This window comes from Phaeoacremonium minimum, assembly GCF_000392275.1.
Source record: "Phaeoacremonium minimum UCRPA7 unplaced genomic scaffold PA7_03_scaffold_62, whole genome shotgun sequence".
NCBI lineage: Eukaryota > Fungi > Ascomycota > Sordariomycetes > Togniniales > Togniniaceae > Phaeoacremonium > Phaeoacremonium minimum.
The window spans coordinates 615,871-628,232 of record NW_006920969.1 but is presented as its reverse complement, the minus strand read 5'-3'; the positions used below and the strand labels follow the sequence as shown (position 1 = coordinate 628,232).

At 51.7% G+C, this 12,362-nt stretch overlaps 2 protein-coding genes across 2 annotated transcripts; one reads left to right on the top strand and one right to left on the bottom strand.

Annotated features, from left to right (window-relative positions):
* Positions 1-4,909: 4,909 nt before the first annotated feature.
* UCRPA7_1208 (putative myosin-cross-reactive antigen protein) lies at positions 4,910-6,670 on the bottom strand (the record flags this gene model as incomplete). Its single annotated transcript, XM_007913794.1, has 1 exon — positions 4,910-6,670. One exon carries the CDS (start codon positions 6,668-6,670, stop codon positions 4,910-4,912), a length of 1,761 nt encoding a protein of 586 aa, XP_007911985.1.
* Positions 6,671-8,699: 2,029 nt separating this feature from the next.
* On the top strand, positions 8,700-11,580 carry UCRPA7_1207 (putative ankyrin and het domain-containing protein; the record flags this gene model as incomplete). The annotated part of the gene is made up of 4 exons (XM_007913793.1): positions 8,700-8,722; positions 8,812-10,124; positions 10,211-11,277; positions 11,512-11,580. 4 exons carry the CDS (start codon positions 8,700-8,702, stop codon positions 11,578-11,580), a joined length of 2,472 nt encoding a protein of 823 aa, XP_007911984.1.
* Between the last annotated feature and the right edge of the window lie 782 nt (positions 11,581-12,362).

Below are 12,362 nucleotides of genomic sequence, written 5' to 3'. Positions count from 1 at the left end.
TTTAGTTTGTTCGTTCGGTATAGATCTTGAATGATACTTCTATAGGCCTGCCACTGCTCCTTCGTCGCGTATTTTGCTTGGCCGCTGGAAGCTTCGGTGTTTCGACCGACTTCACCAGGCGCTACGCTCGAATCAGTAGTGCCGACTTGGGCCGTATTCGCTGGCTGCTCCAAAGTGTTGTTTGGCCCGAAGACCAACAACGTGTGGCCATTATTTCTGGGTTCAAAATTCCGTGCCGAGTTACCATAAGCTGGTGGCCATACAGAAAACATGTCGACCGCTGGGTTGCTCAAGCTATGGATAGCGTGAGGCTTCAAATTTGAACAACCGCTCAAGGTTTTAGCTACAGGAAAAGAGGAGACGAAGTCGTCAGGTTTTTCATGATAGTCCACAACATCGCCGGCCGTGTTTGGATACGAAGCAACACTGCCAGATGATCGAGGCGGTCCATTCGACAGAGTCGCGGTGTACTCAGCCGGGTAGTCCGCATTCATGTCGGATTTAGGGTCTCTTGGGGGTATGGTAGGGAAAGAAATTGTCTCGTCAGGTCGGACGGACAGTTGAGGGAAGCTCGAGGTTGTTATATATGCACTTGAAGGCGAGCCTTGTCATTGCTTATTGGCTAACAACAGAAGTTCCCTGCACGAAGCACACTTGTCACGAGCCACCAATCATGGACTGCCGTGAACTTTTGCGTTGCTTGCATGCAGGTAAGCGAGCAAACCGCGTTTCTTGGTGTGGTCGGTATGGTTTAGTGGCGCCCACCCCATTAGAAAGACGTGTGATGACATCGGAGATAAGCTGGGTGCAGCTGACAAGATAGAATTCGCGCTCATATGTAGTAGAGAGAAACCAAATGTCACAACGGAGCTGCCTGGCGTTCTCTAACCAGCTGTAAGAGTTGAGCCTATGATCCAGGGCTCTGTCTAATGCGCAGACTTTTGACAGGCTGGTACCTAGGTACGTAGCTTTTGAAACTTCAAGCTGGTCCTATCGTTAATCTTAGGCCGTCGTCCCATTTGGTATTGGAGAGGACTAGCTTCATATAACCTACACCTTAAACTCACAACACGCCTTTCGAATTCAGTGCTTAGCGAATCACCCTTAGCAAGCTTGCCCAATGGAAATCGCAACCTTGACACTCTTTCATTTTCTCAAAGCTTAGTTGGGACTCGGGTCACTGGTAGGCTCCCATATGTTGACATATCAGCATGTTACCTAAGGACAAGCAAGAGCTGAAGGGACATTTGCTTACTTCACGTGGCTGCACTCACTCCTCAATATACCGAGGATGCTGCAATGTTGCCTAGACATCCGAGCCAGAAGCTCACTGATCCCTACCAATACAACTCCAAGAAAGTTCAAAAGCGATTTTACGACGATCTATTTTAGCAATCTAGATCTTAGAACAGCCTGCACAAGGCTTAGTCTCGACCGCAAGGCTCGCTGCTTTCAGTCTGATTCTTGATTATTGATCATCTTACCGAGGAGACTTTAGGTATTAGACGGTAGACCTGGAATCGTGAAAAGCTATCTATATACAAGGCACTGCGAAATTTTGATTTTGATCTATACAAGTAAGATCAAGCCCGTGCTTTCAATTTGAAAACCTGTTTCGTTACAAGCTATTATTTCTCCCATTCCATCACATCCGCGCCTGAATCCTCGCCTACATCAGTCCATTCGTCTGGATTATCGTCGGCCATTGGCTCGTCTTCGCCGGTGTCAAGTATATGTGCTGATCGTTGACCCATAACACCCGGTTGATCGCTCTGCCCCGAAGACTGCCCTCCACCGCCGTTGACCATCGGTGCCATCTCGGTAGAATTGTTGTTTTTTGCGCTTCTCTTGAAAAAGAAATCCCGTCCTTCATCCTTGTACTTCGGATTCAAGCTACATTTTGTCTTCTGGCTCCGGCAGTAACTACACGTCATGCCGTGCTTTGCCTGGTATTCTTGCTTTGGCATCCAGCATTCGTGAGGCGTTCGAAGACTTAGAGCTCGGCACCGGAAACAGGGGCTGGGCGCAAGCATGCCCCGTTCCGGATTCTCCCACTCCTTGGCTCGGCCTAGCTCTTTGCCCGTCCTGTCTGAGACGCCCTCGCCTTTCTGTCGCTTCGATGCGGGTTCAGTCGGGGTGGCTTGTTCTTCGCCATTCTCTAGAGCAGCGGGAGTGCGGACTCTCTTGGTTTTACTAATCGGCGCGCTGTACGGCGCGGCTTGACCCGCGTCTTGTGCCCCTGCGTTTGTTGACAGAGGTGGGTTTCCCGAAAGCTTTTGCGGAAGATGCCCAGGATAGTTCTGCCCGATATTGTCCGCCGCGCCAGGGAGAGAGTGACTCGATGAGGACGTTGAAGACATTGTGTTTCTCGGTTGCTCTGCTGGACTGGACGATAAGCTGAGATCGAGCTTGGGGTTCTGTGAGAAGGAAGGGGTGGGATGACCGACAGCATTTGAGGGCTGAGATGGAGCCTCATTCGGTCTCAGGGGAAGTAGCACACTGTGCATGACCTGCGAGCCGCGCATGATGTTGGAGCTAAAGAACTGATAGGGTAGCATCATAGTTGGACGTCCGTCTAGTGAGGGTCGTCTCAACAAGTGAGCGACAAGATACTGCATTCGTATGCTGGCGCAACGAGCCCAGTTCGTGAGGCTATCGGGTCTTCGTGACGCTACTTCAGCAAGCTGTTTATAAAGGGCTATGATCGTCCAGACCACATACTCCAGAGTCGGTGGAGTTAGTCCGGATTTAGCGTAACGATGTCTGACGTCTGCCGGCAAGCGCCAGGTGTGTGATGAAATCGGAAGCAGGAGATCATGGTATTCTTGGATACGTTGCACCATCGTGGCCCAGTTCTGGCGTTGCGCATAGAGGAATACATCTTGCGCTGCAATCTGAGACTCGATGACAATGATGGGAACGACACTGGTGGCTGTTTTGAAGTTTGGCTCGACGTGAAGCCTTGACTCCAAGGGATGCCAGATGTGGTTGAAACAGTGTTGTTCATGGGTGTCTAGCAGTTTGAACTCTGGGTGATCGTCCTGAGTCTGGTGGTGTGCCATTTCTGCGTTGATGGCTGTCCATAGTGTCAAAGGGGGTATCAAATCAGATTGTACTCCATCGCCGGCGGATTCGTCAGATGGAGGGCGATCCTCCTGAGGCGATGGGAAGGGCAGGGAAAAGTGTCGGGGAAAAAGCAGTGACGAATTATCTCTCAAGGCTTGAAGTGCCTGGCTGGCATCAAGCTCAAGAGATATCAGGTTATTACTAGACATGGTAGTTGTGTGAGTGCGGCTTAAGACAACAGTCTTCGGAAGATCTTGCTTGTATGGAACGAGAAATGTTCGAGGAATATCCGAGTAAACTTACGTGACATTGAGGACGAACACCGATGCTTCCTTTTTATGCTGATGAGTTAGGTAAGAAGACTTTCTTTCTCCGATACAACACCATCGTCGCGTCTAGTCGCGTCTGCGTATGCTCAGGAGTCGAGTCAGTCCTTGCGGGTAGGGGCAGGTACCCCTGATTGGACAGGCTGAGGCGTATCGAAAGCCGTGAATAGAGTTACCCAGACGCGTTGAGACTCTGGTAGCCGTTATAACGCGGCGTTTTGGTGTCTCGGGTGTCTTTGGTAGACTGAGAAAAGGCCAGCTCGGGGTTGCTGGTTGGATGGTTCCGGAGATAGGTTAGGGTTCATTGTGACGAGCCTCAGCTGGTGACTCACGCCACGCTGTATCCGATTATTTTCACCTCCAAGTCTAAGGCCGATATAAGATACCCGCCGAAGTATTGTGACGCAAGCGTTGTTTGTAAGGACAGATCGTGCTGGCAGTACAAGGGGTGACTTCGCGGGTGTGGGTGTCGTGGGCGGGCTGTGGAGGCGTGCCGAAGATGACTCGGGATGCTGGGCGTGGGAACACACCAGAACGAATGTCTCTACAACGGTCATGGCTATTCTGACTAGTAACGCAGAGTTGCGAGCACACTAATAGATTAATCTCACTAAGAAATGGAAGGCTGGCATGGCTCAGCCCTGGCGATAAGTACCGTTGTGTTCAATCCAGGGGCTGGAGACGTTTCCCCTGATGTTACACATTTGGCTCAACACGCCCTAAGATTCGTCTCTATTGGTACACAGCTCACAATGAGGACTATGAATCGGAGAAAGTGTGAGTGGAGGTGCGGTGGCCCTCCCTTCAAGTCTTCCGCCTCTAGGCTCAGGGCCACACGCCACAGCCCAGATACCTCAGGTGGGTATGCCTGTAGACATCAGACAGAGGCGGATGGGGACCTTTACACGGCTTTCGGGGCTCGTCCTGGGATTCTCAAGCGTGACTGGTTCAAGATGGTGCTGGGAAAGGGACTCGAGGGGGCGCAATGATGGGATGGTTGGTGAAGAGCGATCGTGCTACAATGTGTCTGTCCATTTGATGCCGCAGACATGCCTTTATTACCCAAGTAGGAACAAAAGTCTGGCCGTTTGGAAAGTCTCGCTTAGCAAGGGCCGCTAAGAAGCATCCAGATTGTTTGGCTTCAAAGCCCTTGGTCATCGAGGGCGAAAGATTGTCTGAAAATGAGGGCGCAAGATAAACAGGGGGGACTGAGTGCTGATGCACAGAAAGAATAGCGATATCTCCTCAGGCACTTAGGCAGCCAGGTGCATGTTTCAGGGCACCCAAAACGTCTTCTAGCACTTGACGGCGCGTGTCTTAGGGTCGCGTGGCTCTAAGAGGCTCCCGCTACACGTGTTTTGCCGCCCGCAGGCACGTAAACGAAAAGACTGAGCATTGTTATCTACCTTCCGACCGAATCTGTGCCTTGCCTCGAAATACATGATAGTGATGGGGGTATCGTTCTATTTCCACATCTTTACCTCTCCCGAACCACGACTGACATGACTCCTCGAGCATCAAACCATTTTGTACTCGTGGAGAAGATCTCCTACCCAAGTATTCTCCAACTTATGCCAGAAGAACTGCCGCACCCTCTCCGGCAGCCAGCCACCGAACGGCTTCCCATCCCGAAGCTTGAGCGTCGCCTCGATCAGCGTCCGCACATCGTATGTCGAGCCAAACACCTCCGGAACACCGCGATCGACGTTGAGAAGCTGGTACACCGACTCGATCGCGGTACGCACAGAGTATTCCGTGGTGAAAATCGTGTCGTGTGTCGTCTCTGCGAACTGCCCGATGAATGCGAAGTTCACGGCACCCTTTGGCACAACCGCAGGCCGGTCACCCGCCTGTCGAGGCATGAAGAACGCCGTGATGTAGGGCATCATCACAGGAACGCACTTGGCGCCCGTGGCGGCCATCTCAGCAATCTCGGCCTCCGGCACGCCCATGTGATAGAGCAGCTCCTGCGTGATCTCCTCTCCATTGCAGTCTTGCATCGGTTTCTTTATGTAGTCGCCTGGAACATCGACTAGCAAGCCGTAAACCCACATCACCATCTGGTCTTTGGGCTGCGCCTTGAAGTGTGGCTGGCGGTTGACAGTCCAGCTGAGCAGCCAGGCCGAGTCCTGAGCAGTCACGATACCGCCTGTGACGACCTTGCCGCTGAACGGATCCCGCTTGCTGATCTTCTGGATATAGCTGGGAATCCGCTTGTCGAGCGTTGTGACCGTGGCTGACTGCCACTTCGTCTCTGGGATATGGGCACCAAACACGTCCGGACGGCCGAACGATGGGTCTTTGGCTGCGATTTTTCGCCATACTTCCCAAGCTGGCGCGAACTTCTCGTTCAGCTTCGCTGGCGTGTGGTGGTCGCCCAAATCCGAGTTCTCCGTCAGCGACCCGATCGTTGTAAAGACAAGGTCGTTCTCCGTCAGCTTGACACCGCCCTTGTCTCCGTTCTGGATCCAGTAGATGTACGTGGCCTGCTTCTTGCCCTCCTTCTCAATGGCAAAGTCGATGTCAGTTACCTCCGTGTCGTACTGGAACTTGACACCCTGCTTGTGCAGCCATGTCTGAAGAGGCAGAACCAGGGACTCGAACTGGTTGTACTTGGTGAACTTGAGAGTAGAGAAGTCGGGCATGCCGCCGATGTGGTTGACGAACCGGTGGAGGTACAGCTTCATCTCCAGCGCGGAGTGCCACTCCTGGAAGGCGAACATGGTGCGCCAGTACATCCAGAAGTTGCTCTGGAAGAACTCCTTGCCGAGGACCTCGTTGATGCGCTTGTTCTCGACCTCCTTGCGGGTGGCGAGGAACAGCTTCATCAGCTCCTTCTGTGCCTTGGATGTGAGGGTGAAGGTCATGCCGGTGCCGGCGGGCTGGCCCTTGTTGACCGTCGAACGGCAGAGGGAATAGTTTGGGTCTTCCTTGTTCAGCCAGTTGAACTCATCTAGCACACTGGCGCCCTCGACCTCGAGAGAGGGGATGGAGTGGAACAGATCCCAAAGACACTCAAAGTGCTCTTCCATCTCTCGTCCACCGCGGATGACGAACCCCTTCTCTGGCACCTTGTTTCCATCGAGCGCACCACCGGGGATCTTTAGCTCCTCGAGGATGGTGATGTTCTTTCCCGGCATCTGCGCATCACGAACAAGGAACGCCGCTGTCGACAGGCCCGCGAGGCCCGAGCCGACGATCCATGCCGTCTTGTTCTCGACACCTTCCGGCTTCTTGGGCCGGGCGAATGCCTCGAAGTTGCCGTGGCTGTAATACATAATATGATATGATGTGATATGATTGGTAGGTAGGTATGCGGGTATGTTGTGTTTCTTCAATGATGTCTATTCTTCAGAGTCGCAATGACTTCATCTGATGCTGTCATGTTGCATTCGGGTCAATTGACCGCGACAGGCGGCGTCGTCACTGACGATTATATAGGCCATTGTCGCGATTCTGCAACTTTCCGTGTAGAGCTACTTTTCTCCTGATGTCAGGATCCCCAAAGCGCGCCCAGAGCCTTGCCTAGGTAGCTGGGTAGGTGGTGCTCTGGTGAATTGCATGACTATAAATGGGTCTCGGCCAGCCTGTCATTCCATTCAACGAATGCATTTCGTGCCTCGGCCCCGGGGGCGCTGCTAGCTTCCTCCAGCTTAGCCGCTGCACCGAGGCTGCTTGCAGCCTCCTTCGAGTGCATTCCAGCGGCGGGAGCTAAACCTCGTGCCCTGGAGGAGCCCTAGGACCCCTAGTTCCTCGTGTCAGTAGCCGCGCCAGGACCCCTAGTGGTCGCCGGAAATAGATCCCTGAAGCGCGGCCTCGGGGCATGGCGTGACGGCACATGCTCGCAGACACTCGGGGTCACATGCGCCGAAAACTGTCTTGTTCACAGTACGACGCCTGCCGTGTTAGCGTGCCCGAATGCCCTCCGGGGCTTCCGATGCATTCATCATCCTCGGAACCGATGCTGCGGCGCCGCGTCGCATAGGGGGTCCTTCTCGCCGAAGACCGACCAGGGACGCTCAAATGCCCAGGGGACAGTCTCCATCAAGCTTCGTCTAGTCTAGTGTTGTTCGTAGTTGTGAAATGGATTGTAATGATGCTACTGAAGAGCACCACTGGCCCAGGGCTACCCACATCTACAATCTCCTTTCCTAAGAGGGTTGCGCATTTTGTCTACCGCACAACATCATGATGTGATGTGCTGTACACCTACGGTGCATGACAAATACACTTGTAGTGCTCTGATCATCCGGTGTTCGTTCTATCACCATGAGCCTCGATGGACAGCGGAGACCAGTGGATAATCAGCGATTGCTCCAGTGACCAAATCAAGGCTTACACAGAAGCCTTTTCCCAGTTATCGAACTGCTTTAGCAGAGGATTTGGTTTCCTTCTGTCCCCTTTTTTGTTTCTTTTTTTCTCTCTATTTTCCTCATCGTGATAAGATTCTTATTTGGATCTGAGGTGGTGAGAATAAACTTTCCCGCAAGTTGCACTTTGGTGGGCCCACGCACAACCACTTGTCCAATGTCTATACAAGGGCATTTGGGCGTTTTGCACACCACAATATGAGCAGCACAAATGGCAGTGCAGCCCTGACAATGCGAGAATGTGTATGGCATCGTCAAGAAAGTAACAATTCAATGCCCGCTGGCCTGTTCATGGAATAATGATGCAAAATCAATAGTTGTCATCGCCAAAGATTTGGGGGCGGCAGCGCAATGGGCAGTGTTGGCCAGTGTCTGACCAACATGACTGAGCTTTAACATCAACGCATAATGGCTTGCCTGGAGGATGAAGCAACAGCCACTGCTGTCCAGCCAATCGCAAGGATTGTCACACCTGTCTGTAGAGAAGACGCGTAGTCTCATCGATCTCCGGTTCAACACGATAAATAATCATCATCATCAGACAGCACTATCTTTTCTGCATTGCTATTTGCAAGCAAAAAAGGCCTGTCATCAGTCAGGGCAATCCTTGCGTGTGAGAGCGAACAGCACAGAGTGTCTATCGGGAAGATGGACGCTGGTCAAAGCGCTCAAGATAGCGCTGAGGGTTCATCGGCAGCCAGCGGGTCTGCAGGACCACCTTCTGACAACCAACCGCCGCAAAATGCACTTTTCGTCTATAGAAGCTCTCATCCAGGCATTGCGAACCCTATCTTCGAAGAAGCCGCCACCGCACAAAGTCAGGCACATGCGGGGGCCGAGCAACCCGAGTCGAATCGTATTATTCATTATGGCGTGTGCTGTGATGGCATACATTGCGAGAAGGCACCTCCTACGAACAGCGAAGCTGACTTCATCCATGGCCCGCGATTCCACTGCATGGTATGCAGCAACTTTGACCTTTGTGAGCGATGTGCCACCAGTTCACAGAGTCCCCACGACAAGTCGCATAGCATGATCAAGTTTGCCAGGCCTAAGAACAGGATTACCGTCGTCCATGGATCGGACCCCAAGGCTGTTCGGGAGCTGCTGGAAGCCCTACAACAGCGCGATGTCTGCTCTCCGATGGAGTTCCTCGAGTACTACTCTACGATGACGGCCGACCAGCAGAAGGGACTTATGCAAGCACTGAGGAGTCTCGATGAGAGTGAGCGTGGATTATTGATGCAGTACCTCATGGCTTTGGAAGCTACCGACAGACCGGCCTTCTTGGCTGAGTATCAGTCGTATGATGATCTTTCAGAGAGAATGTCATATCTACGCATAGTCATCGGCGCTGAGTTGGTCGTGTCTTCCGAGCTTGAGTGCTTCGACCACATGAAAGTCGATTTAGACAAAGTAGAGGTACCTGAAGGCAGGCTGATCTGGTACAACATTCGCAGCCTTAAAGGTAATGTTGTGCTCACGGTGGAAATGGTGCCTCTGACTGAGGCGACGAAGAAGCAGCGCGAAAAGGGGTCTCTATTTCATAAGGATGCCTTCTTTGGACGCATCAAGCACTTTGAGTACCCTTCCGACGATGGTCTCTATGACGCTTGGGCAGCTGGCGGGCTGGCCACTCGTGTCCTAGATCTGCTGCCGGGAGAGAACAATGATGATCTGAAATGTTCTATACGGCCCATATTATCGATGGGGTCCGGCGAATTGCTTCCCTATGAAGCCTTGTCCTACACTTGGAAAGAGACATCATACGAGCGCAGCCTAAATGCCACTCTCGATCCTGGATACGACATTCCTCTGCGCAACCAGATGGAGATTCTCCACAAGGTGTTCTGCGATGGAGGCTATCTGGAGATCGGGACCGGCCTTCGTGACGCCCTGCTTCACCTTCGCCATCCAACCGAGAAACGAACTCTGTGGGTAGACCAGCTCTGTATCAATCAACACAGCCTTGGTGAGCGAGCGCATCACGTCAGTCTCATGAGACATATCTACAACCGAGCTAGACGTGTTATTGTATGGACGGGTGAAGAGGACGAGGATTCAAAGAAAGCTTTTCACCTAATCGCTGCGCTTGCCGGAATGTCACAGGCAGCCACGGCATCATCCGATAATGAGCCACTGGCAGTACCGGCCCGTGACTCTGCCGAGTGGCTGTCTCTGTACAAGTTCTTCGAGCGCCCTGTTTTCACACGCGGTTGGGTGGTTCAGGAGATTGCGTTGGGTCAGAGAGTCACCGTCAGGTGTGGCAAGACCGAGATCGACTTCGGCGCTGTTGCAGATATCGCGGCAATGCTATCTCAACCATCATGGCAACTAGTTGGCGAAAATCCTAAAAAGAGGAGTAAGTTACACCTTTTCACTTATATTAGCGAACTCTCATCATTTCTCATCATCTTGTTGGTGATAAAAGTTACTCACAAAATGTAGCGTCTGCTCTTCACACGTACCTTATTGGCCTCCTGCGCAAGAGGATTCATAATTGTGAATCAATGACGCTTCATCAGGTCCTGTTTGAGACATCCAAGTTCGGAATCACAGAGGAGAAAGATCGCATTTATGCCTTTCTTGGTCTGCTGCAGCGAGTAAAAGGCTGTGAGGTTCACATCAATGACTACGGCATCCGGCCCGACTACGAGAAACCCGCAAGAGATGTGTTCATCGAGACAACGAAGGCAATCATATTGCATGATAAGACACTTGATATTTGTGGCCGGACTGGGATCGCAGGCTCGGGTACTACGAGTGCTGCCAAGAACCTCCCGTCGTGGGTGCCCGATTTGGGCGACCAGAAGGAGCGTATCTATTTCTCAGATCCGGGTGTCTGCTCGGCATTTCAGGCAGCCAAATCGATGCTGCCTACAGTTTCTTGGCCCTTCGACGAGCGACAAGATGTTATGAAGTCGCCTTCCTATATCATCGATAGTGTCTCCACCGTGTCACAGCAGAAACACATTAACCAGGCCGGGATCAAGGCGTCGTTCCTGGAGTGGAGTCGAATGACGTCTGTCATAGGAGAGAGCTATCCTGGAGGTGGTTCTACTATGCAAGCTTTCTCGCAGACCTGCACTGCCATCCGGACGGCCATACCTGTTACCATGACCTGGGACAATCTATTCATCGGTTTCATCTCTTTCTTCGCGGCGATGGCTGTTCTGCCCGACGAGGATGGAGAGAAACCAGAAGAGGACGATGCAGATATGGCCGAGAACCCACTAGCTTCACAAATTACCAACACTTGTTTTCAAATGTATAGAGACAAGCCAGAGCTTACTGACCCAGCGAACTCGAGCTCCGAGGATTACATCACGGCAGCGCAACATGTGATAGTGGCGACGACGCCCCATCGAAGATTCTTCATAACCAAGAAGGGGTACATGGGGCTGGGCCCCGTGTGGATGCAACCAGATGATCAAGTGGTAATTCTACCGGGAGCACGGGTACCATTCCTTCTGAGAAGAGCAACCAATCCTGTTCCGTTGGACCTCGGCGATTCGGTGTATCGCATGATGGGGGAGTGTTATGTTCACGGGTTTATGGATGGGCAAGCATGCGACGGTCAAGCGTCGTCCTGGCCTAATGTTTTCATATATTGAATCTCCGTCTAAAGATACCGGAAGGAGAGTGATGTGGCGTTTTTGGTGAACAAATACTTTCACAGTGAGCAGACATCAAACGCCCTGTTTCAGTGTTTCTGTTTATTGAAATTACGTGACCTAAATCGCCGCCAGATGTATGTGGACAGCCTGATTAATTTCCGACTTTCCACAAATCACATATTACCTCAGGTCGGCAATTGAGCCTGCGGGCTCCAGTCAAGTCTTTCCTAGGTCTGCCGCATATGTAGGCAAGAGAGAGTTGCTTGACCCCGAATGCTGACAATAGGCTTGGATGATGCGTTAGGAACTTGATGGGCCGCTCCTATCACGAAGATGATTTGCCAAGCAGTATATGCCCTTGCTTACCCCAGATTCCATCGTAACGGGATCAGACATGAACCTATATCTCCTTCGCATTAAGATCTGAATTAGCAGTATCGGCTGAATGCATACGAACAACAGAACCAGGTGGGCTCTTGCTTTCTCTTGAATCTAACTTTGAATTCGATTCGAAAGCATTGCTTACTTGATGAGGCAGATGGCATGATAGAAAATTTCGAGCTTTTCATTATTGCGCTGGCTATAAAGGATAAACCGGTCTACACCCCTTAGATCACTTCAAGCCTGACTGTGTCTTGAGTTATAACATTATTCGCCTTCATGACCTTTCAATAATGAACCCATTCATTGTATTTTTACTCTCTTTATATGTGCCAAGCAGTGCTTCTCAGGAGGCCGGTGGCCAGCAATCACAGCCCATTCTGCTGGATAAGTCAGGCGGCTTTCAAATAGGTGGTAAGACCATTTCTGACCCGAATTTTCCAAACGCAACCTTGTCGTGTGATCATGGATACATGGAGTAAGTTCTACAGTCTTTTGAATTTGCAGTCGGCGAGTGTCTTACCCACCCAGAGAGTGCCAAGTGTGAGCCGGTCTAAGTTATTCTTGGCCAAGAAAGCTATAGCTGATGAAGTGGAGCTAAT